Source organism: Melospiza melodia, chromosome 1 (genome assembly GCF_035770615.1).
Source record: "Melospiza melodia melodia isolate bMelMel2 chromosome 1, bMelMel2.pri, whole genome shotgun sequence".
NCBI lineage: Eukaryota > Metazoa > Chordata > Aves > Passeriformes > Passerellidae > Melospiza > Melospiza melodia.
In genome coordinates this window covers 1,310,824-1,338,626 of record NC_086194.1, presented here as the reverse complement: position 1 = coordinate 1,338,626, position 27,803 = coordinate 1,310,824, and the positions used below count along the sequence as shown (strand labels likewise).

Genomic DNA, 27,803 nt, shown 5'->3' with positions numbered 1-27,803 from the left:
CAGGAAGTGTCCCACCACTGTGCTGACTCTCCTTGTCCACAGACCCTCCCAACTACAAGGACCTGGTGGCCGTGGTGTACCTGTCCCACCGGGCTGAGCTGAGCATCCGACTCGACATCTGCCGCAAGGTGAGCGGGGCAGGACACAGAGGGAGGGGACAGAGGTGTCACCCCGGGGCTGAGCTCCCTGGACACCCAGCTGTACACAGAAACGGTGGCCATGGGGATGGTGGTGGCACAGATCAGCCAGCATGGAAATGGTGCATATCCAGCACCCCGTGATGGTTTTGGAGGATCTGGGGTGCTGCTGTTTCTGGGAGAGGGGACAGAGGTGTCACCCCAGGGCTGAGCTCCTTGGACACCCAGCTGTGCCCAAAAATGGTTGCCGTGGGGATGGCGGTGACACAGATCTGCCAGCATGGAAATGGTGCAGCTCCAGCACCCCGTGATGGTTTTGGAGGATCTGGGGCGCTCCTGTTCTGGGAGAGGAAGAGCTGGGGCAGAAGCATCCCACGTCCTTAATTTTCCATCTCCTTTTCCTTCTCCTGCAGCTCTTCCACCTGATCTATGCGCAGCAGGACCTGGTGAAGCAGCTGGCCAGGCTGGCGGGCTGGCAGGACACGCTCACCAAGCTCTACGTGAAGGAGTCGTACGAGTGCCGCCAGCCCAGCCTGAGCCCCGCGGGCTGCCCGGAGCTGCTGCGCCTCTCCGAGCCCTCGGGGACGAGCCCGCCACCCGCCGAGCTCCAGGAGCTCGATGTCTTCCTCCCGCTGGGATACGAGGCCTCGGACCAGGAGCTCTCTGAGGGCTTCTCTGACCTCTCCATCTCCCCGAGCGGCCGCACCAAGTCCTTCCACTCCTACAACTTCAAGTCCTTCGACTCCTCGGACCGGGCCAGCCGCTCGTCCTCCAACCCCGGCGACGGTCCCGCCTTCGACGGCGTCTACCACCCGCTGTCCCCCTTCTCCACGTCGCCCTTCGACCTGGGGCTGGACCTGGCCAGCACCAGCTCCATGGCCACGGCCGAGAGCGGCACCCAGACCCCGGCCAGTGGCCCCGGCACCCCCTCACCCCTGGAGAGCTTCAAGCCCTTCCCGGGAATGCGAGCGCGCAAGAGCTCCAGCCTGTCCAACGTCCTGGACGAGAGCAGCTACCAGGACGTGCTGCCCAGCGACAACGTCTCCAACACCAGCAACCCCCAGGTGAGCCCCAAACCCTCGTCCCCACCTTCCCGGGGCGCTGCGGGCGCCTCTCACCTCGCTCTCCGCTGGCAGCAAACCCCCGAGGAGGAGCTGTGCAACCTCCTGACCAACATCATCTTCTCGGTGACGTGGCGCGGGGTGGAGGGCTGGGACGAGGCGGCCTGGAGGGAGCGGGGCCAGGTCTTCTCCGTGCTCACCAAGCTGGGCACGGCCTGCGAGCTGGTGCGGCCCCCGGACGAGATCAAGCGCAGGTGAGGCCCGCCCGCGTCCCGGGGTGGATCCCGAGGGAAGGGCACCCTCTGGAGCTGCTGCTGCTGTCCCACAGCCTGCTGGAGATGATGCTGGAGTCGGCGCTGACCGACCTGAAGGAGTCGGGCCCGGCCGCGCTGCCCGGGCTCACCCACAACGCCCTGAAGCTGCTGCGGCTGCTCCAGGATTTCCTCTTCTCCGAGGGACACAACAACCAGGCCCTGTGGAGCGAGAAGGTGGATGGGAGTGAGCAGGGATTCCTCTGCTAATCCCTAATGTCAGCCCTGGCCCTAAAACCGGCCCCACCTGCAGAACTTGAACATAACCTGTCCTGGTTTAGGGACAGGCTTATTCCCAAATTGAAATCAAAGCCTAATCCCAACCTTGGGAAATAACCTCAGCCTCAATTTAATTGATTTAATTCAAAGCCTAATCCTAATTTTAGGAAATAACCTCTGCCTTATTTGTAATCGTAAATTATACCCCAATCCTAATCCTTAAACCTTAATCCTAACCCCTAATTCTAAATTTAACTGTTCCTCCTAAATCATGATCCTAAACCTTAACTCCACATCTTTGTGATAAAGCCCAACCCTTAATTCTAATCTTAACCCTAATTCTTTCTGTAAACCTAAACCCTAACCTTAACTCACAGCCTGTGATCTAACTGTACTTCCTACATGCTAATCCTAAACCTTACTGCTATACCTCTGTCCTAAAGCTGAATCCCAACTCCAACCCTATACCGCTAAATCTGACCCCTGACCATAAATCCTGAGCCCCAACCTCATGCCAAACCCGGTTTGTCACAAGTTGTGTTCTAACCAAATCGTGAACCCAAACCCGAATCCGAGCAGGGCTGGGTGGTGGGGCTGCTGGCTCAGCAGGGCCGGGGTTCCTGCCCGGGCTGGGGGCTCACGGTGTCCCCCCAGATCTACGAGGGGGTCAGCAGCCTGCTGGACAAGCTGGGCGTGTGGCACCACCTGGCCAACGGCACCTCGGAGCTGAAGGAGATGGCGCAGACGGGGCTGCGGGTGCTCGTGGGGTACATCCTGCTGCAGGACCCCCAGGTGGGTCACCCTCCCTGGGCACCCCTCTCTGCTACATTGAACACCCCACGAAGTCCATTTGCTGCTCGTTTTAAATGCAGGTTTAATGGAGTAATAGATTTGATCTAAATGTAGTTCCAATTACCTGCGTAGTTTGTCATAATAAATTGGGTTAGCCTTCATCATGTTACTTGAGAGGCGCAAAACAAATGAATATATAAACTGGCATAACGTGCAGTACACTTAAAACACTTTACTAACTCTTCCACGTTACTGAAAATGAATGAGGAAGTGGAACAAATCTTCCCCTAGGACAGCGATTTACCTCTAATTACGGCTTCAACTCTTAAGACCTCCCTTCTTTTAAGAAATTTGCTTCTATTGAAAAGAAGCAAGAGGTGGCCCTGCCTGACGTCCCCTGTCGCCCTGTCCCCCCAGCTGCACTCCCTGGCCTACGTGAAGCTGCACAGCCTCCTGCAGACCACGTCGGCCCCGCGCAGGGACGAGGCCTGTTACCTGCTGGGCAAGCTGGAGACGCCCCTGCGGCGCTCCCTGGACTCCAGGTCGGAGGCCTTCTCCTGGCTGGTGCCCATCATCCGCACGCTGATGGATCAGTGCTACGAGACCCTGCAGCTGCAGCAGTTCCTGCCCTCGCTGCCCCCCACCAACGGCAGCCCCACCTTCTACGAGGACTTCCAGCTCTTCTGCACCACCCCGGAGTGGCGGGGCTTCATCGAGAAGCACGTGGGTGCCGTGGGGCGGGATGGTCGCTGCGGGGTTGCCTGGATGAGGGGTGGTGGGTGCCAAGCCCTGGGGATGCCTCTCTGCCCGTGCAGGTGCAGCCCACCATGGCCCAGTTTGAGATGGACACGTTTGCCAGGAGCCACGACCTGATGTCCAATTTCTGGAACGCCTGTTACGATGCCATGATGAGCAGCTCGCAGCGCCGGGAGCAGGAGAAGGCGGCCAGCCGCAAGTTGTTCCAGGTGCTGCCACCTCCTCGTCCCCAAGATGTCACCCTGGGGGGTTCTCTTTATCCTGGGGACACCCTGCTCACCCCTGGGGTGTCACTCTGGGTGCTCCTCAGCCTAGGGACATGCTCCTCACTCCAAGGATGTCATCCAGGGGATGTGCTCCTTATGCTGGGGACAGGCTCCTCACTCCAAGGATGTCTTTCTGGGTTCTCCTTAGCCTGGAGACAGGCTCCTCACCCCTAGGATGTCTTTCTGGGTTCTTCTCAGCCTGGGGCCATTCTCCTCACCCTAGGGATGTCATCCAGGGGATGTGTTCTTTATCCTGGACACATGCTCCTCACTCCAAGGGTGTCATCCAGGGGATGTGTTCCTTATCCTGGGGACAGGCTCCTCACCCCAAGGATGGCATGCAGGGAATGTGTTCCTCACCCCGGGGATGTCATTCTAGGAATGTGCTCCTCTCCCTGGGGTATTAATCCTGGGGTTGAGCTCTTCACCCCATGGGGACATTGCCTTCAGGAAGTGTTTCTCCTCCTGGGGACACTGGGGAGGACAATGTGCTAGGCATGTGCTCCTCATTCCAGGCACATTATCCCTGGGACGTGCTCCTCATCCTGGGGATCTCATCCCAGGGACACACACCTCATCCCAACCACATCATCCTGGCGATGTTCTCCTTACCTTGAGGACGTCACCCTATGGATGTCCCCAATCCCCAGCCCTGTTGTCACCTCCCCCTGGTGCCCCCTGGCAGGAGCTGGTGCTGGAGCCGGCGGCCAAGCGCTGCAAGGCGGAGAACGCGCGGCACGCCAACGTCCTCAAGCAGGCCAACAACCAGCACAGCACCGTGCTCAAGCAGTGGCGCTCCTTGTGCCGCCTGCTCACCTCGCCCCGCTCCGCCTGGGCCGACCGGTGAGTGCCCGCCCTGTCCCCAGGGAGGGGTGGCACAGCCGGGGGGTCCCCAGGGTGCCTCACCCCCAGCTGTTCCCCAGGAACCCACCCGAGGTTCGCTGGAAGCTGTCGAGTGCCGAGACCTACTCCAGGATGAGGCTGAAGCTGGTGCCCAACCTCAATTTCGACCAACACTTGGAGGCCAGCGCCCTGCGGGACAATCTGGGTGAGGTGGTGGCACTGGGGCACCCGTGGGTCCTCCCGTGCCACGGGCAAGGATGTCACTGGTGGGGTTGGGCTGGGAGATGGCATGGACAGTGCTGAATTTGGGGGCACTTCACAGAAGTTGCTCCCAGCTCAGGGTCCTGCTGACCCCTCCTCATTTCAGGAGCTGACCACCTCCAGAACCCCGCCGAGTCCCTCCCGCTCGCCATGGCCAAGGAGGCCAAGGTGAGCGAGCTGGAGGATGACCAGCTGGCCGAGGAGGACCTCCCTGTCCTGGACAACCAGTGAGTGACCCCACCCCTGCCGCAGCACGGGCTGACCCGGGCTGGCTGGGAGTGTCACCAGAGTGTCCTCACCCCGCTGTGCCATCAGGGCTGAGCCCAAGGAGCAGAGCCAGCGGGAGAAGCTGGTGGTGTCGGAGGACTGCGAGCTCATCACGACGGTGGCCGTGGTCCCTGGGCGCCTGGAGGTGACAACCCAGCACGTTTATTTCTACGACGGCAGCAGCGAGAAGGAGGAGACGGAGGGAGGTAACTCCTTGAGGGGTGTGAGGAACCCCCACCCAGCCCCATCCCTGCCTCGGGAATGGCGGGATGGTGACCCCTGGGGGGCTCTGCGTGCCCCCACCCTCGGCAGGGATCGGCTACGACTTCAAGCGCCCCTTGTCCCACCTGCGCGAGGTCCACCTGCGCCGCTACAACCTGCGCCGCTCCGCCCTCGAGCTCTTCTTCATCGACCAGGCCAACTACTTCCTCAACTTCAGAAAGAAGGTGGGGACCCCCTCATCCCCTCCCAGCTCCCTCCCAGGGCCACGGCTCTGCCCGAGCTCCGGCAGCTCCTTCTGTCCCCTCCAGGTGAGGAACAAGGTGTATTCCAGCATCCTTGGCCTGCGGCCCCCCAACCAGACCTACTTCGGCAGCCGGTCCCCCCAGGAGCTGCTCAAAGCCTCGGGGCTCACACAGGTACCAGCCCCACTACACCTGTCCATGTTCTGTGTGTCCCCTTCCCAGGTGGAAAAGGGAGGGTGACAGCGTGGGGATGCCTATGGGACCAGGGATGGGCATGGACATGGACAGAGGATGAAGGATGGCTGTTGGGAGTGGCCATGGGACCTGGGTTGGCAATGGGGTGAGGACAATCATGGGACAAAGGACAACTCTGGCACATGGGATGGCCATGGAACAGGGGATGGCTGTGGGATGGGGGTGTCCATTGGACCAGAGGTGACTGTAGCACCAGGGATGGCCGTGGGGTGGACGTGGCCACAGTTCTGGGACAACTGCTGGACTAGTGATGGCCATAAGACTGGGGACAACTTTGGGACCAGGGATAGCCAAGGGACAGGCGCTGCCATGTGGTGGGGGGTGTCTGCCCTGTCTCCTCTCCCCCCAAGCCCATCTCCTCCCTCTCCCTTCTCTCCAGAAATGGGTCCTGCGGGAGATCTCCAACTTCGAGTACCTCATGCAGCTGAACACCATCGCAGGGCGCACCTACAACGACCTGTCCCAGTACCCCGTGGTGAGCCCCTGTGTCCCCCCCTGTCCCCACCCTGACCCGGTGCCCCCACACCTCACCCACCTCCCGCCCCCACCCAGTTCCCCTGGATCCTGCGGGATTATGTCTCGGAGACCCTGGACCTCACCAACCCGGCCGTGTTCCGGGACCTGTCCAAGCCCATCGGCGTGGCCAACGAGCGGCACGCCCGCGACGTCAAGGAGAAGTGAGTACCCCACAAACCACGGGTGGGGGGTGCAGGGAGCACCTGGCCAGCTCCTGGTGAACCCCATCCCACCTGGCCTGCAGGTACGAGAGCTTTGAGGACCCCACGGGCACGGTGGACAAGTTCCACTACGGCACTCACTACTCCAACGCCGCCGGGGTCATGCACTACCTGATCCGCACCGAGCCCTTCACCACGCTCCACATCCAGCTGCAGAGCGGCAGGTGGGCACCTGGCAGGTGGGTCCTGCAGAGGGGACATCATCGTGGGCACAGCCAGGCTGCAGCCAGGTGTGCTGTGCCTCCAGGTTTGACTGCTCGGACCGGCAGTTCCACTCGGTGCCGGCGGCGTGGCAAGCCCGCATGGAGAACCCGGTGGATGTCAAGGAGCTCATCCCAGAGTTCTTCTACTTCCCAGAGTTCCTGGAGAACCAGAACGGTAAGGGACACCATTGTCACCACCAGGGGAGCACAGCGGGGTCTGTGTCTGTCCCTCACCATCCTCATCCTGCCCGCAGGCTTTGACCTGGGCTGCCTCCAGCTCTCCAATGAGAAGGTTGGGGACGTGGTGCTGCCGCGGTGGGCGCGCTCCCGCGAGGACTTCATCCAGCAGCACCGCAAAGCCCTGGTGAGATGGGGAGCCCCTCCAGCCCTGGGGGTGTCCAGGGCCATTCCCACCCCACCCTGACCCCCCATCCTTGGACAGGAGTCGGAATATGTCTCCGCCCACCTCCACGAGTGGATCGACCTCATTTTTGGGTACAAGCAGCGCGGCCCTGCCGCCGTGGAGGCCCTCAACGTCTTCTACTACTGCACCTACGAGGGTGAGCTGAGGGGCAGAGGGAGGGGGACACTGCCGGGGGTGTGTCCCCGTGACCATGACCATCCCCACCCACAGGGGCTGTGGACCTGGACGCCATCACCGACGAGACGCAGCGCAAGGCTCTGGAGGGCATCATCAGCAACTTTGGGCAGACGCCTTGCCAGCTGCTCAAGGTAGCTCAGACCCCCAGCCCCCAAAACCGGCCCCTTTTGCGGAGTCTCCCCACTTCTGACGGGTGCCCTGCGCCCCCAGGAGCCGCACCCCGCCCGACTGTCGGCGGAGAGCGCCGCCCGCAGGCTGGCCACCCTCGACACCCGCTCCCCCAACGTCTTCGAGAACCTGGGCCAGCTCAAGTCCTTCTTTGTGGAGGTGAGGACACCCCCGGGGCAGCCCTGGGAGGGGTGGGGTGGCCAGCAGGGTGCCCAGCAGCTGCTGTGTCCCCGCAGGGCATCAGCGATGGGGTGGCCCTGGTGCAGGCCGTGGTCCCCAAGAACCAGGCACATTCCTTCATCACTCAGGGATCCCCCGACATCCTGGTGAGTGTGGGGAAACTGAGGCGTGGGGAAACTGAGGCATGGGGACGTTTTGCTGGTCCAGTGGGGGCCCAGCACCAAACCAGAGAGGATCCTGGCAGTGAGAATGATGTCACCTCCCCTGCCCCTCTGCCCAGGTCACCGTGAGTGCCAACGGCTTGTTGGGGACCCATAACTGGCTGCCCTACGACAAGAACATCTCCAACTACTTCAGCTTCACCAAAGACCCCACTGTCACCAACGCCAAGTGAGCCACTGGGGCACGGGGTCCCCAGGGATGGTCCCTGGAGGTGCCACCAATCCACCACCACCACCATCCCACGTCCTCCCCACAGGACCCAGCGGTTCCTGCAGGGCCCCTTCGCCCCCGGGGCCGACCTGAGCTCGCGCACGCTGGCCGTGTCCCCTGATGGGAAGCTGCTCTTCAGCGGGGGACACTGGGACAACAGCCTCCGTGTCACCTCGCTGGCCAAAGGCAAGGTGGTGGGGCACATCACCCGGCACATAGGTACGTCGTCCTCCCATGGTGGTAATGATGATGATGATGATGATCTGATGATGCCCTGATGGGGTTGTAGGGCCATGGTGGGAAGCAGGTGACACCATGAGGGGCATCTCCCAGTGTCTCCATCTCCTGGGGACAATTCAGGTTCCAACCACAGAGCTGGAGCGGGGTGAGGAGCAGCAGCATCCACACCCCAAAATACATCTTGGAATGGGTTTGGCAGCAATTCCACATCCAAAAACACATCATGGTGCCATCCCATGGAGTCAGGGGCTGAGCGTGGTGGGAGGGGACCGACACTTCATGGTGTCCCTCTGGCTGTCACAGATGTTGTCACCTGCCTGTCGCTTGACCTGTGTGGCATCTACCTCATTTCTGGCTCACGGGACACCACCTGCATGGTGTGGCAGGTCCTACAGCAGGTAAGGGCTCGAGGAGCAGGGGAAGCTCGTGCTGGGCACTGTCAGCAGGTCACTGATGTCCCTGTGTCCCCATCACCAGGGTGGCTTTTCCAGCGGCTTGGCTCCCAAACCCGTCCAGGTGCTGTACGGCCACGACGCCGAGGTGACGTGTGTGGCCATCAGCACCGAGCTGGACATGGCCGTGTCCGGCTCCAAGGTGAGCTGGTGACACTGTAGGATGGGTGTGGGATAGGCAGTGCCACCACCACCATTGTCACCCTGTGTCCCCTTCCTCCCCCAGGACGGCACCATCATCACCCACACCGTGCGCCGGGGTCTCTTCATCCGCTCCCTGCGGCCGCCCGGCGAGAGCTGTCCCCCCGCCGTCCTGTCCCACCTGGCTGTGGGGCCCGAGGGACAGGTGGTGGCCCAAACCTCCGTGGGGCAGCCCTCCTGCTCCAAGGTACGTCCAGGTGTCCCCATGGTCCCCTCCCGGCCACCAGCACCGCCCCACGGTCCCCGTGTGCTCCTTGCAGGAGAGGTTCGCGCTGCACCTGTACTCGGTGAACGGGAAGCTCCTGTCCTCCGTCCCGCTGGACCGGGAGGTGACAGCCGTGTGCCTGACCGAGGACTTCGTGGTGCTGGGGACCTTGGAGTGCGGCCTGGAGATCCGTGAGCTCCAGAGGTGAGCGATGGCTGTGCCCTGTCCTGTCCCCAGCACGCCCTCAGAGTGTCCCGTGCCATGGTTTGTGTCCCATGCCGTGGTGTCCCATGCCGTGGTGTCCCATGCCGTGGTGTCCCATGCCATGGTTTGTGTCCCGTGCCATGGTTTGTGTCCCATGCCATGGTTTGTGTCCCATGTCATGATGTCTGTGCCATGGTTTGTGTCCCATGCCATGGTGTCCCATGCCATGATGTCCATGCCATGGTTTGTGTCCTATGCCATGGTTTGTGTCCCATGCCATGATGTCCATGCCATGGTTTGTGTCCCATGCCTTGGTTTGTGTCCCATGCCATGGTTTGTGTCCCATTCCATGATGTCCCATGTCGTGATGTCCCTTACCGTGGTGTCACGTGCCATGGTGTCCCATGCCATGGTGTCTTGTGCCATGGCTCGTGTCCTACGACATAGTTTGTGTCCCATGCCATGCCTCGTGTCCCATGCCATGGCTCGTGTCCCACGCCATGGCTTGTGTCCCATGCTGTGCCTCATGTCCCATGCCATGGCTCGTGTCCCATGCCATGGTTTGTGTCCCATGACGTGCCTCATGTCCCATTCCATGGCTCGTGTCCCACACCATGGCTTGTGTCCCATGCCGTGCCTCATGTCCCACGCCATGGCTCATGTCCCCAGCCTGAGGGCGGCCGTGCCCCCCGTGCCCATGCGGGTGCCCGTGCGCAGCGTGTCCGTCACCAAGGAGAAGAGCCACATCCTGGTGGGGCTGGAGGATGGAAAACTCATCGTGGTGGGCGCTGGGCAGCCCGCGGAGGTGAGCGGGACCCCAGCCAGGGCTGGGTGGGACAGGGACGTGGCTCAGTGTCCCCTGGGTGTCCCCTGGGTGGGGACATCAGTGTGTCCTCTCCAGAGCTGAGGGGAACTGGGGTGGGGTGGGGAAGGGGATGTGGGATAAGGATAGGGGTGGAGGTGGGATGGGGATGGGGATGGGGATGGAGAAGAGGATGAGAGTCTGGAAGGAGATGGTGATAGAGAAGGGGATGAAGATGGGGTTGGATAAAACCATTGGGAAGGGGATTGGGATGGAGAAGAGGATGAGGACCTGGAAGATGAGGATGTAAATGGGGAAGGAGAAGAGGATGGGATGGAGAAGCAGATGAGTATCTGGGAAGGAATGGGGAGGAAGAATGGGATGAGAAACTGCGAGGAGATGGGGATGGAGAAGGGGATGAGGACCTTGGAATGGGATGGGGATGGAGAAGAGGGTGAGGATCTTGGGATGGGATGGGATGGAGAAGGGGATGAGGAGGAGGGTGGAGAAGGGGATGAGGATATTGGAATGAGAAGGGGATGAAAATCATGGGCTGGGATGGGAATGGAGAAGGGGATGAGGATCTGGGATGGGATGAGATGGAGAAGGCGATGAGGACATTGGAATGGGATGGGAATGGAGAAGGGGATGAGGATATTGGGATGGCATGGGGATGAAGAGAATGAGGATGGGGATGGGGAAGGGGATGGGATGGAGATGGAGAAGATGAGGATCTTTAGGATAGGATGGGGATGGAGAAGGGGATGAGGATGATGGGATGGGATGGGATGGGATGGGATGGGATGGGATGGGATGGGATGGGATGGGATGGGATGGGATGGGATGGGATGGGATGGGATGGGATGGGATGGGATGGGATGGGATGGGATGGGATGGAGAAGGCGAAGGCGATGAAGACCTTGGGATGGCATGGGGCTGTGGAAGGGGATGGATCAAGGATGTGGGGATGGGAACGGCGCTGCCCCTGTCCCCAGGTGCGGCCGGGCCAGTTCCACCGGCGGCTGTGGCGCTCCACGCGGCGAATCTCCCAGGTGTCGGCCGGAGAGACGGAATACAACCCCGCCGAGGGCAGGGCCTAGGCTGGCACCCACCACCCACCCATCACCCACCTTTGGGGGGCCCCGTGCCCCCCACACGGACTGGGGGACCCCCGGGCACCGAGGGGGGCCCGTGGAGCCCCGTCCTGCCCGCCATCCGTGGCCTTATCCAGCCCCGCTGGGGTGTCCGGCCCCCCTGGATTTTGGGGGGACGCCTCCCCCGTTGTCACAGGCGGTGGGGACAGCGGGAGCTGGGGACCCCTCGCTGGCAAGGGGGGTGGCACAGCCTCCCCCACACTGTGCCCGCTGGCCAGGAGCCGGCAGCCTGTGGGTGTCCCCCCCACCCCTTATTTTTTATTTCTATCAATTTTTAGAAGTTTTACAGAAAAAGAATTGTTATTATTAATAATAATAATAATAATTAATAATAATAATATATCTGTGAGAAACCAAGGTGTGAGGCCCGTGGCTGCCCCAAGGTGGGGACACAACCCCTCCTGTGTGTGTCCCCCAGTGTCCCCCCACTCCGGCGTCCTGCACAGGCTGTGGGACATGGGGACACTCGTGTCACCAGGGGGGCAGGGCTCTGCAGCTCTGTGCCCACCTGTTATGGGCAGGGGGGCTCAGCAGCTGCACACACACGTGAGGTGGGTGTGAGGGGTCTCAGCAACCCTGGAGTCCATGTCATGAGTCTGGGGGGGGTCTCGGGTGCTCTGTAGGCAGGAGTGACAAACAGGGGGTCTCAGCACCTGTGAACCTCCATGTCACAAGTTGGGAGGGGTCTCAGCAGCTCTGTACCCACCTGCCGCAATTTTAGGGGGTCTCAGCAGCTCTGTACCCACCTGCCACAATTTTAGGGGGTCTCAGCCGCTCTGTACCCACCTGCCACAATTTTAGGGGGTCTCAGCAGCTCCACACACACGTGTGACCAGTTTGGGGGATCTCAGTGGCTGTTCAGACACCTGTCACGATTGTGGGGGTCCCCAGCAGCAGCTGTACGTGAGTGTGACAAGTTGGGGGGGGTCTCAGCATCTGTGCACCCCCATGTCATGAGTTTGGAAGGTCTCAGCAGCTCTACACACACGTCATGAGTGTGGATGGCTCTCAGCAGTTTTGCAGCCCCATGTCACGAGTTTGGGGGGTCTCAGCAGGTCCCCACACGTGTCATAAGTTTGGGGGGGGGTCTCAGCAGCTCCCCACATGTGTCACAAGTTTAGGAGGGATCTCAGCATGTCCCCAAACGTGTCACAGGTTTAGGGGGGGGGTCTCAGCAGCTCTCCACACGTGTCATGAGTTTAGGGGGGGGGTCTCATGAGGTCCCCACACGTGTCACAAGTTTAGGGGGTCTCAGCATCTCCCCATATGTGTGTCATGAGTGTGGATGGGTCTCAGCAGTTGTGCAGCCCCATGTTACAAGTTTGGGGGATCCCAGCAGCTCCCCACACCTGTCATAACTTTAGGGGGGTCTCAGCAGCTCCCCACGTGTGTCATAAGTTTGGGGGGCTCTCAGCAGCTCCCCACACATGTGTCAGGAGTTTAGAGGGGGCTCTCAGCAGCTCCCCACACATGTCATGAGTTTGGGGGGCTCTCAGCGGCACCAGCCGTGTCCCCCGTGTCCCGGGCAGGGCAGTGGGTCCCCAGCAGCCCCCGAGTGTCCCCAGCCCGGGGGTCCCGCCGCCCCCGCCCCGCTCCGCCTTTGTCTCTCGGCATCCGGAGCTGGCGGCGCGTCCCGGGCTGGCCGCGGCTCCGAGCGCGTCCCGGGCTGGCCCCGCCACCCCCGCGAGGCCCCTCGCTGGCAGTGACCCTTGTCCCCGCTCCGCCGGCCGTGCCACCGCGTCACGTGGGACCCAGGGCACCCGCGGGGACACCGCGGCACCGCCGGGACAGCGGGACGGAGCCATGGACGGACACACGGACAGGTGGGCAGGGCCGGCCGGGAGGGGACACGCGGGGGCAGGTGACACCAGGATGGGGGGGACACACGAGCGGGGCAGGTGACACCGGGATGGGGGGGACACACGAGCGGGGCAGGTGACACCGGGATGGGGGGGACACACGCGCGGGGCAGGTGACACCGGGATGGGGGGGACACACGCGCGGGGCAGGTGACACCGGGATGGGGGGGACACGCGCGGGGCAGGTGACACCGGGGTGGGGGGGACACGCTGCTGGAGGGTTCCCGTCCCGATGGAGGTGGGATTGGTGTCCCTGATCCCGGATTTTGGCTCCATCCCGGGTGACCCAGCTCCGGGCATCCTGTCCCAAGGAGCGCCCCCAAAGTGTCCCTTTCCCGGGTGTCTCAGCCCCAGGTGTCCCTCTGCCCCGTGTCCCCATCCCAGACCACCCATTACCAGGTGTCCCAGTCCCATATTTCCCAATCCCGGGTGTCCCAGTCCCAGGTGTCCCAGTCCCAGGTGTCCCAGTCCCATATTTCCCAATCCCGGGTGTCCCAGTCCCAGGTGTCCCAGTCCCAGGTGTCCCAGTCCCATATTTCCCAATCCCGGGTGTCCCAGTCCCAGGTGTCCCAGTCCCAGGTGTCCCTCCCTGTTCCATAGATCCCAGTCCCAGGTATCCCTGCTTCCAGTATCTCTCTCCAAGGTGACCCAGGTGTCCTTGTCCCAGGTGTCCCAGCTGTCCCAGGTGTTCCCACCGCTCCGTTTCCCACTCTCCCAAACCCCAGTCCCAGCATCCACCTGACTCCAGGAAACCCCCAAGGAGGAAGGGACACCCTGGAGCTGCCCCAGCACCATCCCCACCCAAAATCCCCCCAGGCCCACATCCCTGGGGGATCCCACAGCCCCCACCTGGGAACAGGGACCCCCAGCACCCTCCCCTGGGGACGCAGGGTGGTTTTAGGCAGGTGCAAGGTGGGCACGGGGGTTTCTGAGGGTGCAGGGTGGGTTCAGGTTGGGCTGGGGGCTCACAGCAGGTTCTGAGGGTGCAGGGTGGGTTAGATTGGGGCGGGGGCTCACAGATTGGGGTGGGGGTTCACAGCGGGTTCTGAGGGAGCAGGGTGGGTTTGGATTGGGCTGGGGGCTCACAGCAGGTTCTGAGGGTGCAGGGTGGGTTAGATTGGGGCGGGGGCTCACAGATTGGGGTGGGGGCTCACAGCAGGTTCTGAGGGAGCAGGGTGGGTTTGGATTGGGGCTCACAGCAGGTTCTGAGGGTGCAGGGTGGGTTCAGGTTGGGGTGGGGGCTCACAGCGGGTTCTGAGGGTGCAGGGTGGGTTCAGGTTAGAGGGGCTCACAGCAGGTTCTGAGGGTGCAGGGTGGGTTTGGGTTCAGGTTGGGCTGGGGGCTCACAGCAGGTTCTGAGGGTGCAGGGTGGGTTTGGGTTTAGGTTAGAGGGGTTCACAGCAGGTTCTGAGGGTGCAGGGTGGGTTAGATCGGGCTGGGGGCTCACAGCAGGTTCTGAGGGTGCAGGCTGGGTTTACATTGGGCTGGGGGCTCACACCAGGTTCTGAGGGTGCAGGGTGGGTTCAGGTTGGGGCTCACAGCAGGTTCTGAGGGAGCAGGGTGGGTTAGATTGGGCTGGGGGCTCACAGCAGGTTCTGAGGGTGCAGGGTGGGTTTACATTGGGCTGGGGGCTCACAGCGGGCTCTCCCGCCCCTCCCCACATCCCCACACCCCCAGCTCGTGGCTCGGAGCCCCCCTGGAGCAGTTGCCCACCCCGGCGCTGACCCTGGACCTGGCCACGCTGCGCGGGAACGCCGAGAGGATGCGGGAGCGCTGCCGGGAGCTGGGGCTGCGCCTGCGGCCGCACGTGAAAACGCACAAAACCCTGTGAGTGCCACCCCCGAGAGCCCCAAAACCCTGTGAGTGCCCCCCCAAAACCCTGTGAGTGCCCCCCCAGAGCCCCCCAACACCCTGTGAGTGCCCCCCCAAAACCCTGTGAGTGCCCCCCCAGAGCCCCCAAAACCCTGTGAGTGCCCCCCCAAAACCCTGTGAGTGCCCCCCCAAAACCCTGTGAGTGCCCCCCAGAGCCCCCCAAACCCTGTGAGTGCCACCCAGAGCCCCAACACCCTGTGAGTGCCCCCCAGAGCCCCCCAAAACCCTGTGAGTGCCCCCCAGAGCCCCAAAACCCTGTGAGTGCCACCCCAGAGCCCCCCAAACCCTGTGAGTGCCACCCAGAGCCCCCCAACACCCTGTGAGTGCCACCCAGAGCCCCAACACCCTGTGAGTGCCACCCCAGAGCCCCCCAAACCCTGTGAGTGCCACCCCAGAGCCCCCCAAAACCCTGTGAGTGCCCCCCCGGAGCCCCAAAACCCTGTGAGTGCCCCCCAGAGCCCCCCAAAACCCTGTGAGTGCCCCCCCGAGAGCCCCCCAAAACCCTGTGAGTGCCACCCAGAGCCCCCCAAACCCTGTGAGTGCCCCCCCAGAGCCCCCCAAAACCCTGTGAGTGCCCCCCAGAGCCCCCAAACCCTGTGAGTGCCCCCCAGAGCCCCCCAACACCCTGTGAGTGCCACCCAGAGCCCCCAAACCCTGTGAGTGCCCCCCCAGAGCCCCAAAACCCTGTGAGTGCCCCCCCAACACCCTGTGAGTGCCACCCAGAGCCCCCAAAACCCTGTGAGTGCCACCCAGAGCCCCCCAACACCCTGTGAGTGCCACCCCCGAGAGCCCCAAAACCCTGTGAGTGCCACCCAGAGCCCCCAAACCACTGTGAGTGCCACCCAGAGCCCCCCAACACCCTGTGAGTGCCACCCCAGACCCCCCAAAACCCTGTGAGTGCCACCCCCCAGAGCCCCCCAAAACCCTATGAGTGCCCCCCCAGAGCCCCCCAAACCCTGTGAGTGCCACCCAGAGCCCCCCAAAACCCTGTGAGTGCCCCCCAGAGCCCCCCAACACCCTGTGAGTGCCACCCAGAGCCCCCCAAACCACTCTGAGTGCCACCCCAGCATCCCCAGGAGCCCCCCGGGGTCTCCCCTGAATGCCCCCCATCCCTCTGGCTCCCCTCAGCCTTCATCCAGTTTTCCCCCAGCATCTCCTCATCCTCCCCGTCATGCCCGTATCTCCCACTGTCCCCATCACCATCCCACCCCAGTATCCCCCAGTTTGTCCAGCACCCTCCCAGTGTCCCTCCCAGTGTCTCCCCATCTTCCCCTCAGGACACCCCACCTTCGCACCCAGCGCGTCCCAGTCCTGCCCCAGTTTTCCCCAGCATTCCCACAGCTTCACCCCCAGCATCCTCCCTGCTTTCCCCCACAGAATCCCTGCAGCGTTCCCCAAATCCCCCCTCAGCATTCCTCAACTTCCCTCCATGGATCCCACACATCCCTCCCGGTGTCCCCCTTAGCGCCCCTCAGCCTCCCTCAGGAGCCCCCCCAGAATCCCCCCAGCACCCCCCCATCAGCCCCACCTTCCCCCGGGTGTTTCCCCACCCACCCTCCCAGTATCCCCCCACCATCCTCCCAGTATCCCCCCACCATCCTCCCAGTATCCCCCCACCATCATCCCAGTATCCCCCCACCACCCTCCCAGTATCCCCCCACCACCCTCCCAGTAACCCCCACCATCCTCCCAGTATCCCCCCACCCTCCATCCCAGTATCCCTCCATCCTCCTTTCCAGTATCCTCCCATCCTCCCAGTATCCCCCATCCTCTCCCTTGCCCCCAACTTCTCCCCCAGTATCCTTCCAGGAGCCTCCTCATCCTCCCTCTCATCATCCCCATCCTCCCAGTATCCCCCCAGCCTTCCTCCCAGTGTCCCCTCATCCTGTCTCCCAGTATCCCCCCACCCTCAGCCCCAGTGTCTCACTGTCCTCCCTCCCAGTATCCCACCTTCCTTCCCAGTATCCCTCCATCCTCCCTCCCAGTATCTCGCTATCCTCATTCCCAGTATCCCCCCATCCTTCCTCCCAGTATCCCCCAGTCCTCCCAGTATCCCCCTACCCTCCATCCCAGTATCCCTCCATCCTCCTTTCCAGTATCCTCCCATCCTCCCAGTATGCCCCCATCCTCACTCCCAGTATCACCCCATCTTCACTCCCAGTATCCCCTCATCCTCCCAGTATCCTTTCACCCTAAATCCCAGTATCCCCTTATCCTCGCACCCAGTATCCCCCCAGCGTGTCTCCCAGTATCCCCCCAGTATCCCTCCCAGTATCCCCTCACCCTAACTCCCAGTACCTCACTATCCTCACTCCCAGTATCCCCTTATCCTCACTCCCAGTATCCCCCATCCTTCCTCCCAGTATCCCCCAGTCCTCCCAGTATCCACCCACCGTCCCTCCCAGTATCCCCTTATCCTCACTCCCAGTATCCCCTCATCTTCTTTCCCAGTATCCCCTCATCCTCCCAGTATCCTTTCACCCTAACTCCCAGTATCCCCCTATCTCACTCCCAGTATCCCCTTATCCTCACACCCAGTATCCCCCCATCGTGTCTCCCAGTATCCCCCCAGTATCTCTCCCAGTATCCCCTCACCCTAACTCCCAGTACCTCACTATCCTCACTCCCAGTATCCACCATCCTCACTCCCAGTATCTCCTCATCCCCCCTCCCAGTATGCCCCATCCTCACTCCCAGTATCCCCTCATCCCCCCACCCCATATCCCCTTATCCTCCCTCCCAGTATCCCCCATCCTCCCTCCCAGTATCCGCCATCCTCACTCCCAGTATCTCGCTATCCTCACTCCCAGTATCCCCCCAACTTCACTCACAGTATGCCCCCATCCTCCCAGTATCCCCTCACCCTAGCTCCCAGTACCTCACTATCCTCACTCCCAGTATCCCCCATCCTCATTCCCAGTATCTCCTCATCCCCCCTCCCAGTATGCCCCATCCCCCCTCCCAGTATCCCCCATCCTTCCTTCCAGTATCCCCCAGTCCTCCCAGTATCCCCTTATCCTCACTCCCAGTATCCCCTCATCTTCTTTCCCAGTATCCCACATCCTCCCAGTATCCCCCAACCCTTATCACCCAGCATTTCCCTCCATTCCCATCATTTCCTCCTCCTCCTGCTCCTGCTCCTGCTCCTGCTCCTGCTCCTGCTCCCGCTCACTCCCCGGCCGGCAGGGAGGGCGCGGAGCTGGCGACGGGCGGCTCCCGCCGTGGCATCGTGGTGTCCACGCTGGCCGAGGCGCGTTTCTTCGCGGCCGGGGGCTTCGATGACATCCTGTACGCGTTCCCGGTGCCGCGCTGGCGCCTGGCCGAGTGCTCGGCGCTGGCCCAGCGCCTGCAGCGGTTCCAGGTGCTCCTGGACAGCCCCCAGGGCCTGGAGATGCTGCTGCAGAACCCCCTGCCCGCAGGGAAGCGCTGGCTGGTCTGGCTCAAGCTGGACTGCGGCAATGCCCGGGGTAGGTGAGCCCCGAATCCCATCTGGGGTGCAGGGAGGGGATATCGTGTGCTGGCCCCTGGGGTGGGGTGCTCTGAGCGCCCCCAGATCCGGCATCTCAACCAGGATGGGGCGTTGAAGCCACCTAAAAGTCGTTGATCAAGGGTGTTCCTCAGGGGGGATGTCTTGTGTCACTCCAAGCCATGATGGAGCATCTAAACCCGCTCAAAATCATTATTTGAGGGTGTTCTATAGGGAGGGATCTTCATGTCCTTCCAAGCCCCCAAATCCTCCATCCCAACCACGATGGAGAATCTCAGCCCCCCCAAAATCGTTATTTAAGGATGCTGCATGAGAAGGAATCCCCGTGTCCCTTCAAGCCACCGGATCCTCCTTCCCAACCACGATGGAGCATCTCGGCCTCCCAAAATCGTTATTTAAGGGTGCTCCATAGGGATAGATCCCCATCTCCCTTCAAGCCCTCAAATTCTCCATCCCAACCACAATGGAGCATCTAAACCCCCTGAAATCGTTATTTAAGGGTGTTCCATAGGGAGGGATCCCCATGTCCCTCCAAGCCCCCAAATTCTCCATCAAAAACATGATGGAGCATCTAAACCCTCCCAAAATCATTATTTAAGGATGCTCCGTGAGAAGGAACCCCCATGTTCCTCCAAGCCCCCAGATCCTCCATCAAAACCTCTAATGCCCCCCAAAATTGTTATTTAAGGATGTTCCATGGGAAGGAATCTTCATGTCCCTCCAAACCCCCCAAATCCTCCATGCCGACCACGATGGAACATCTAAACCCTCCCAAAATCGTTGTTTAAGGGTGTTCCACGCGAAGGGATCCCCATGTCCCTCCAAGGCCCCAGATCCTCCATCCCAACCACGATGGAGCATCTAAACCCTCCCAAAATCGTTATTTATGGATGTTCCATGAGAAGGAATCCCCATGTTCCTCCAAGCCCCCAGATCCTCCATCCCAACCACGATGGAGCATCTAAACCCTCCCAAAATCGTTATTTAAGGATGCTCCGTGAGAAGGAATCCCCATGTTCCTCCAAGCCCCCAGATCCTCCATCAAAACCTCTAATGCCCCCCAAAATTTTTATTTAAGGATGTTCCATGAGAAGGGATCCCCGTGTCCCTCCAAGGCCCCAGATCCTCCATCCCAACCACGATGGAGCATCTCAGCCCCTCCAAAGCCATTTTTCCCACCACACCTGGTGCAGCAGAAAGGGCCCCAAAGCCCCCCCAAGGCACTCCCCAGCCCCATCCCCACATTCCCACTGCCAGGACGCTCCGTGGGGGCCACGTCCCGCTGTCCCCTCACCCGTGTCCCCAGCCCCCCGTCACACCGTGTCCCCTCCCAGCCGGGATTCGCCCCACGGATCCCGAGGCGCTGTCGCTGGCCCGGGCCATCGCCCAGGGCTCCCCGGAGCTGGTGACACTCGTGGGGGTCTACGCGCACTGCGGGAACACCTACGGCTGTCGCGACATCGCGGCCATCCAGGCCGTCGCCAGGGACACCACGGCCGCCGTGCTGGAGTTCGTCACCGCGTGAGTGGCCGGGACGAGCGGGGATTTGGGGGTTTGGGGGTTTGGGGATTTGGGGATGTGGGGATTTGGGGATGTGGGGATTTGGGGATTTGGGGATTTGGGGATTTGGGGGTTTGGGGATTTGGGGATGTGGGGATTTGGGGATTTGGGGGTTTGGGGATTTGGGGATTTGGGGACAGGAAGGGTCAAGGCGGCCGCTGTCCCCTTGCCAAGGCGCGGCTGTCGGCTGTAAATGCGAATCACCCCCATAAAGGGGCCCTCGAAGCCCGCCCGGGGGGCACCGGGGGTGGTGGCGGCGCCGCTGCCCTTTGATGTGGCTGTGACCCGGGGCACTGTCCCCTCCCTCCCGCCCGCCGCCCTTTCATCCCGGCGGGGGCCCGCATCCTGCGGGGAATCGCGGCCGGACGGGCCCTGCTGGGAAAAGGGGGAGGAACCTCCACCCCCGCCACGCCGGGGACAGCCATGTGCCCACCTGGGGACACGGCCCGGGGGCCACCGGCCCGGGGTGGCACCGGCTGGTGGCGGGGAAAGCCCAGATCCCATCCCCTCCCCAAAATCTGAGCGCACCTGGGGCTGGTTCCAACTCATCTGGGGGTCCAGAAATATCTGGAAGGGGTCCCAGGCACCACTGGGGGTGTCCTGGCACATCTGGGGGGCACTTCTGGCACATCTGGGGACGGCCTGGCACAGCTGAGGGGATCCCAGGCACATCTGGGGGCTCCCAGAACCACCTGGAGGGGTCTCCAGCACATCTGGGGTTCTCAGACGCATCTGGGAGTGTTTTAAAACATCTGGGGGGGTGTCCAGCTCAAACGGGTGGATCTCTGGCACATCTGGGCATGGTTGGGCACATCTGGAGGGGCCTCTGCCACATCTGGGGGGATCTGGAGGGATGCCCACCGGCCCTGAGTCTTTGAGGGGGCTCACGGGCACATCTGGCTGGCACCTGGGCACATCTGGATGTGTCCTGGTCGCATCTTGAGTCCTGCCGGGCACGCTGCGGGGAGGCTGTGCCACATCTGGATGGCTCCCTTGAGTGTTCGGGGCACCCAGAGGTGCAGGACCCACCTCTGGTGACCCGGGGGTGACATCCCGCACCCCGATCGCCCAGAGGGTGCCCCCCGTGTGTCCCCCCAGGCTGCGGCAGGCGGGGATCCCGTGTCCCCAGGCCACCATCGGCTCCACGCCGTCCTGCAGCCACCCGGTGCCGGAGATGTCGCAGCTCACCGAGGTGCACCCGGGCAATTACCTCTTCTACGGTGAGCAAAGGGGACCGGGAGGGACCCCCGCGGGTGGGACACGGCCGGGCTGAGCCCGTGTGCCCCGCAGACCTGCAGCAGACGCAGCTGGGCTCGTGCCGGCCCGAGGAGGTGGCGATCCGTGTGCTCAGCAGGGTCATCGGGCACTACCCGCACCGCGGGCAGCTGCTGCTGGACTGCGGCTGGGCCGCCCTGAGCCTGCACGGCCGCGAGCAGGGACCCGCGGGCTGCGCGGCCATCGAGGGCCACCCCCAGCTCAGGTGACGCCCGCGGGGAGCGGGGGCACGGCGGGGCCGGGCGGTGACACCCGTGACGGCCCCGCGTCCCCGCAGGCTGGTGGGGCTGACCCAGGAGCACGGGCTGGTGGAGGCCGCGGACGGGCGGCTGGATTTCGAGCGATTCCCGCTGGGGAGCACCTTGGCGCTCATCCCGTTCCACGTGAGCGTCACCCCCGCGTGTCCCCTCCCGTGCCAGCGCCGTGCCACATCACAGCTCGGTGTCCCCTCTGCCGCAGGCCTGTGCCACGGCCGCCATGCACCCCGTGTACTTCGTGCACGCTGCCGGCAAGGTGGTGGAGCTCTGGCGCCCCGTGCGCGGCTGGTGAGAGGAGCGAGAGGAGATGGCGGGGGATGCAGCCGCACCCAGACCCTGCACCCACCCGGGCACCTGCACCCACCCGGGACCGAGGCTCTGCACCCACAGCGAGACCCTGCAGCCGCTCCGAGTCACTCTGTGCACCCACACTGGGGTCACAGAGCCACAACGGGGTCCTGCACACACAAGGGGTGTTGCACCCAGTCCTTGTACCCATTCCTGCATCCATTCCCACCCTGCACCCATTCCCACACCCTGCACCCATTCCCACTGCACCCGTTCCCACCCTACACCCATTCCCACCCTACACCCATTCCCACCCTACACCCATTCCCACTGCACCCATTCCCACACCCTGCACCCATTCCCACTGCACCCATTCCCACCCTACACCCATTCCCACACCCTGCACCCATTCCCACTCCACCCATTCCCACCCTACACCCATTCCCACTGCACCCATTCCCACACCCTGCACCCATTCCCGCACCCTGCACCCATTCCCGCACCCTGCACCCATTCCCGCACCCTGCACCCATTCCCACTGCACCCATTCCCACACCCTGCACCCATTCCCACCCTGCACCCATTCCCACCCTGCACCCACTCCACGTCCCTCCACCCACTCCAGGATGCTGCACCCACACCGGGGCTCAATAAATCAGCTTCTCCCGCTTCCAGGCGCTTATTCCCGCGGGGAAGCGCCGTGGGGAGGTGGCGGGAGGAGTGGGTGACGCGGTCCCTCCGGTGCCGTCCGTCCCAGCTCGGACCGGCCCGGTCCAAGCTGGACCCATCCCGCTGGGCGGGACTCGAACCCGCGACCACCAGAGCTGCGAGGGGCGGGGCTCCGAGCCTGGCCACGCCCCTCAAGCGACGAACGGCCAATGGGAGCGCGCCCCGCCCGGCCCTGCCCGGGGGAGCCACGCCCAGCCCGGCCCAGGCGCGACGGGGCGGCCGAGAGGAGGCGAGCGGGGCCGAACGGAGCCGAACCGGGACCGAAGGGAACCGAACCGAGCCCGAACGGGGCCGAGCCGGAACCCAGCGGGGCCGAACGGAGCCGAACCGGGACCGAACGGGGCTGAGCCGGGACCCAGCGGGGCCGAACGGAGCCGAACCGGGACCCAGCGGAGCCCAACGGGACCGAACGAGACAGAGCAGGGACGGAGCGGGGCCGAAGCGAGGCCGAGCGGTGCCGGCCGGGGCCGAAGCGGTTCGGAGCGGCTCGGAGCAGTCCGGCCCCGGTTCGGCCCGGCCCGGAGCGGGTCCCGGGCCGGTGCCGGCGATGCGGCCGCTCCCGGTGCCGCTGCTGCTGCTGCTGCTGAGCCCGGTGCGGGCGGGGAACGGGACCGGGGTGGGAGCGGGATGGGACGGGCCGGGTCTCCCGCTGCCCCGGGGCGCTCCGGGTCACTTCGCTCCGTGGCTTTTGTTGAAGTTTTTTGGGGTTGGTTCGGTCAAATTTGGGTCATTTCGGTTCAGTTCCTTTTCCTTCATTTTATTCCATTTTCCTCCTTTTTTTCCTTTATTTTCTTTTATTTTCCTGTTTTGCTTTCTTTTTATTTTCCTTTTGATAATTTTATTTTTATCATCCTTTTTTATTTTTTCTTTATTTTTTTTTTAATTTTCCTCTTTTATTTCATTCTCTTTTTTTTGAATCTCATTTTATTTTCCTCTTTTATTTTTTTATTTTCCTTTTTAATTTTCCCTGGTTTGTTTCATCTTATCCTATTTTCCTTTCCTTATTTTCTTTATTATTTTCCTTTATTTTCCTTTATTTTCCTTTATTTTCCTGTATTTTCCTTTACTCTCCTTTACTTTCCTTTACTTTCCTTTCCTTTATTTTCTTATATTTTTCTTTATTTTCCTTTCCTTTCCTTTCCTTTCCTTTCCTTTCCTTTCCTTTCCTTTCCTTTCCTTTCCTTTCCTTTCCTTTCCTTTCCTTTCCTTTCCTTTATTTTCTTATATTTTTCTTTATTTTCCTTTATTTTTCTTTTTTTTCTTTACTTTTCCTTTATTTCCCTTCATTTCACGTTCTTTTCCTTCCTTCCACTTTAATTCAGTTCAGCTTTCCCCTTCCTTCCTCCTCCTTTTATTTTGCTGATTTCTCTCCATTCCTTTCCATTCCAACGCCTTTTATCTCACTTTTATTTACTATTTATTTCCTTTTTTACCCTTCCCGTTTGATTCCCCGCTTTTATTCCTCTCCCTTCCTCATTATTTATTTTTACTGCTCTCAATCCCCCCCCCTCCAAACCCCTTTCCCATGGCTGGGGGGGGGGGGTCCCAGTGGGAATCGGATCGAGGGGAAACTGAGGCAGGACCGCTGTGCCCGCAGGTGCCGGGGGGGGCCGGGGGGTGCCCGCCGTGTCCCCGCGGTGTCCCCGAGCCCTGCGACAGCCGCTGCCCACCCTGCGCCCGCAGTGAGTACCCCAAAACCACCCCGAAGCCACAAACACCCCCAAAAAAAACGACCCCGAAAACCCCCAAAATGCTCCAACCCCGCAGCGCGGAGCCCCGCGGAGGAGGAGCCGGAGGAGCCGTGCCCGCCCTGCCCGCCCTGCAGCCGTGAGTGGCACCGGCACCGGGGGGCACCGGGAGGGCTGGCCAGGGTCCCCTGCGTGCCTCAGTTTCCCTTGTGTGCCTCAGTTTCCCTTTTGTGCCTCAGTCTCCCCGAGTTGCTCCCCAATTTCCCCCTCTGTGCCTCAGTTTCCCTTTTATGCCCCAGTTTCCCCGAGTTGCTCCTTAATTTCCCCCTCGTGGTTCCTTAATTTCCCCTTTATGTGCCTCAGTTTCCCCTTGTGGTTCCTCATTTTCCTCTTTTTGTCCCTCAGTTTCCCCACGTTGCTCCTGATTTCCTCTTTTTGTGCCCGTTTCCCTTTTGTGCCTCAGTTTCCCCCGTTGCTCCTTAATTTCTCCTTTTTGTGCCTCAGTTTCCCCATGTTGCTGCTCAATTTTCCCTTTTTGTGCTCCAGTTTCTCTTTTGTCCCTCAGTTTCCCCCGTTGCTCCCTAATTTCCCCTTTTGTGCCTCAGTTTCCCTTTTGTCCCTCAGTTTCCCCCGTTGCTCCCTAATTTCCCCTTTTCGTGCCTCAGTTTCCCCTTTGTGCCTTAGTTTCCCCACGTTACTCGCTATTTCCCCTTCTGTGCCTCAGTTTCCCCTTGTGGCTCTTCAGTTTCACCTTTTTGTGCTTCAGTTTCCCTGTGTTGCTCGCTAATTTCATCATTTCGTACATCAGTTTCCCTTTCATGCCTCAGTTTCCCCATGTTGCTTGATAACTTCCCCTTTTTGTGCCTCAGTTTCCCTTTTGTCCCTCAGTTTCCCCTTGTGGTTCCTCATGTGGTTCCTTCATTTCCCCATATTATGCCTCAGGTTGTGCCTCAGTTTCCCCTCACCGTGCCTCTCTCCTCGTGTCATTCCTTGATTTCCCCACACTGTGCCTCAGTTTCCCCTTGTTTCTCTCACTGTCCCCTTTTGTGTCTCCCGTCCTGCTTCATTTTCCTTACATTGTGCCTCAGTTTCCCCACATCGTTCCCCAGTTTCCTCCTGTCCTGCCTCAGTTTCCCCTTTTAGGCCTCAATTTCCCCATGTCCTACTTTAGTTTCCTTGTGTTGTGCCTCAGTTTCCCTTTTTTTACCTCATTCCCTATTTCTGCCTCAGTTTCCCCCATTTTACCTCATTCCCTTGTGCCTCAGTTTCCCCTTTTGTTCCTCATTTCCCCTTTTTGTGCTCTGTTTCCCCCATTTTATCCCGTTCCTTCTTTTGTGCCTCAGTATCCCCTTTTGTCCCTCATGTCCCTTTTTGTGCCTCAGTTTCCCTTTTTTCACCTCATCCCTTTTTTGTGCCTCTGTTTCTCCTTTCCCCCCTCACTGTGCCTCAGTTTCCCCCTCATTCCCCCTTACTATGCCTCAGTTTCCCCCTCATTTCCCCTCACTGTGCCTCGGCTTCCCTTTTCCTCCTCATTCCCCCTCCCTGTGCCTCAGTTTCCCGTAATTTCCCTTCACTGTGCCTCAGTTTCCCCCTCATTTCCCTTCACTGTGCCTCAGTTTCCCCCTCATTCCCCCTCACTGTGCCTCAGTTTCCCTTTTTCCCTCATTCCCCCTCACTGTGCCTCAGTTTCCCCTTTTCCCCCTCACCGTGCCTCAGTTTCCCCCTCACTCCCCCTCACCGTGCCTCAGTTGTCCCCCCCATACCCGGGGCTCTCTCCCCTCTCGCCTCCCCCGTCCCTCTCCAGAGGGACACTGAGGCAGGGCCGCCATGTCCTCACTCCCTTCCCACAGACGAGGAGGCCACGGCGCCGCTCGCTGAGGGGACCCCGCCGGTGCCGAGGACCCCCCGAGTGACGCCGCCGGTGTCGGGGGCTCCCCCCGAGCCCCCCGGGGACATCATCCCGCTGTACTGCGCCCTCCTGGCCGGCCTCGTCGTGGGGCTCGTGGCCTACGTGGCCTTCAAGTGGTGAGTGAGGGGTGCCGGGGAGCCGGGGCGGTTTGGGGACCCCCGGTGAGCCCCGGTGTCCCCCGGTGTCCCCGCAGCTGGGACACCTGCAGGAAGAAGCGGCAGCTGGACAAGGCGCGGGACGCGGGGGACGCGGCGGTGGCGGCGGACGCGGAGAAGCTGCGGGGGGACGGCGGAGTCTGCCCGGAGAGCGCCGGCCTGGAGCCGCCTCAGCCCCGTGAGCGCCCCGGGCCCGCGGGTGTGGGGACAGCCGGGCCTGGGGGTGTGGGGACACCCCGATCTGGGGGGGTTTGGGGGGACACTCGCCAGTTTGGGGACACCCAAATCTAGGGGGTTGTGGGGACACTCGGCCCTGAGGGGGTTTGGGAGAACACCCGCGGGTTTGGGGACACCCAGGTCTTGGGGGACTGGAGGACGGCCGGCCCCGGGGGGATCTGGGGACACCCAGCCCTGGGGGGGGTTTGGGGGGACGTCCAATGGTTTGGGGACACCCAGCCCCGAAGGTGTTTGGGGGACATTTGGGGGTTTGGGGATACCCAGCCCTGGGGAGGGTCAGGGTTTGGGGGCACCTGAGAATTTTGGGGTGGATGGGATGAGGATGGGGATGGAGTGGGGTGGGATGGGATGGGATCACCGAGCACCTGGATGAGGTCGGGGAGCCCCTAAATGGGATTGGGGAACACCTGGAAGGGGTCGGGGAGCACGGGCTGGGGCTGGGGAGCACCCAAAGCGGTGGGGAAGGGAAGCCCTTAAATGGGATTAGGGAGCGCCTGGATGAGGTCGGGAAGCCCCCAGTGGGATCGGGGAGCACCTGGATGGGTCGGGGGTTCCCACACTTCCCAAGCGGGTCGGGAGCCGCCCCCGCCCGTCGCTCCGTCGGTCCCGGGGTGATTCCGGGGCGCTGACCCCGTCCCTGCCCGCAGCGCCCCCCGAGGGTCCCTCCCCGCTGCCGGGGTCCCCGCGGCGCCAGGAGGAGCCGGGAGAGCTGGAGCGGCTGCTGGAGCTGGGAGCGCCCGGCAGCGACCGGCGCGGCCCCGGCCCCGCGGGGACACCGGGGGACATCACCTCCGCCGTGTGACACCGGGGGACATCCCCTCTGCCGTGTGACACCGGGGGGACACCGGGGGACATCCCCTCCGCCGTGTGACACCCCCTCTGCGGCGACACCGGCTGCTCCCGGCGGTGCTCCCGCTTCCCGATGGATTCCTGGGGAATTTTTTTACGTGGGTTTTGTACTTTTGTAGGGATTCTGGTGGGTGGGATGGGGACTTGCCGTGGCTGGTGCCTGGGTGGGGGCATTAAACGTGTCACTGGGTGCCACCAGGGTTTGTGTCCTCAGGTGTCTGTGTGTCCATGCGTGTTCCAGGGATGTGTCCTGAGTGTCACAAGGTGCCTGCTTGTCCCCAGTGTCCCCAAGTGTCCACGTGTCCCTGGGATGTGTCCCTTCAGGTGTCCAGGTATTCCCAGGTGTCCCTTCAGGTGTCTGTTTGTCCCTGGAATGTGCCCGCCTGGGGTCTCCCAAGTGTCCCCAGCTGACCATGAGTCCCCAGAA

General features: G+C 61.8%; 2 protein-coding genes across 4 annotated transcripts in view; both read left to right on the top strand.

The window, feature by feature from the left end:
* NBEAL2 (neurobeachin like 2) overlaps positions 1-11,564 on the top strand; it is a 31,185-nt gene extending 19,621 nt beyond the window's left edge. For 2 of the 3 annotated variants that reach the window (XM_063167413.1, XM_063167499.1), the window contains exons 26-54: positions 43-128; positions 551-1,201; positions 1,274-1,452; positions 1,527-1,686; positions 2,383-2,520; positions 2,938-3,243; positions 3,336-3,485; positions 4,228-4,385; positions 4,466-4,590; positions 4,753-4,873; positions 4,962-5,119; positions 5,226-5,551; positions 6,012-6,107; positions 6,185-6,309; positions 6,393-6,533; positions 6,617-6,747; positions 6,827-6,936; positions 7,015-7,132; positions 7,207-7,304; positions 7,384-7,500; positions 7,578-7,667; positions 7,802-7,911; positions 8,000-8,172; positions 8,497-8,591; positions 8,671-8,787; positions 8,872-9,033; positions 9,107-9,255; positions 9,925-10,060; positions 11,053-11,564. In XM_063167413.1, the coding sequence (XP_063023483.1) occupies positions 43-128; positions 551-1,201; positions 1,274-1,452; positions 1,527-1,686; positions 2,383-2,520; positions 2,938-3,243; positions 3,336-3,485; positions 4,228-4,385; positions 4,466-4,590; positions 4,753-4,873; positions 4,962-5,119; positions 5,226-5,551; positions 6,012-6,107; positions 6,185-6,309; positions 6,393-6,533; positions 6,617-6,747; positions 6,827-6,936; positions 7,015-7,132; positions 7,207-7,304; positions 7,384-7,500; positions 7,578-7,667; positions 7,802-7,911; positions 8,000-8,172; positions 8,497-8,591; positions 8,671-8,787; positions 8,872-9,033; positions 9,107-9,255; positions 9,925-10,060; positions 11,053-11,157 (4,631 nt within the window). In that variant the 3' untranslated portion in view covers positions 11,158-11,564. The remainder of the gene's footprint in view (positions 1-42; positions 129-550; positions 1,202-1,273; positions 1,453-1,526; positions 1,687-2,382; positions 2,521-2,937; positions 3,244-3,335; positions 3,486-4,227; positions 4,386-4,465; positions 4,591-4,752; positions 4,874-4,961; positions 5,120-5,225; positions 5,552-6,011; positions 6,108-6,184; positions 6,310-6,392; positions 6,534-6,616; positions 6,748-6,826; positions 6,937-7,014; positions 7,133-7,206; positions 7,305-7,383; positions 7,501-7,577; positions 7,668-7,801; positions 7,912-7,999; positions 8,173-8,496; positions 8,592-8,670; positions 8,788-8,871; positions 9,034-9,106; positions 9,256-9,924; positions 10,061-11,052) is intronic. The other variant, XM_063167539.1, reaches the window with a different exon arrangement.
* A 1,397-nt stretch (positions 11,565-12,961) lies between these two features.
* Positions 12,962-22,478, top strand: LOC134429149 (D-serine dehydratase-like). The gene is made up of 8 exons (XM_063176255.1): positions 12,962-13,034; positions 14,748-14,897; positions 18,129-18,409; positions 19,764-19,950; positions 21,088-21,209; positions 21,280-21,469; positions 21,542-21,647; positions 21,724-22,478. Exons 1-8 carry the CDS (start codon positions 13,015-13,017, stop codon positions 21,811-21,813), a joined length of 1,146 nt encoding a protein of 381 aa, XP_063032325.1. The 5' UTR covers positions 12,962-13,014; the 3' UTR covers positions 21,814-22,478.
* Positions 22,479-27,803: the final 5,325 nt, after the last annotated feature.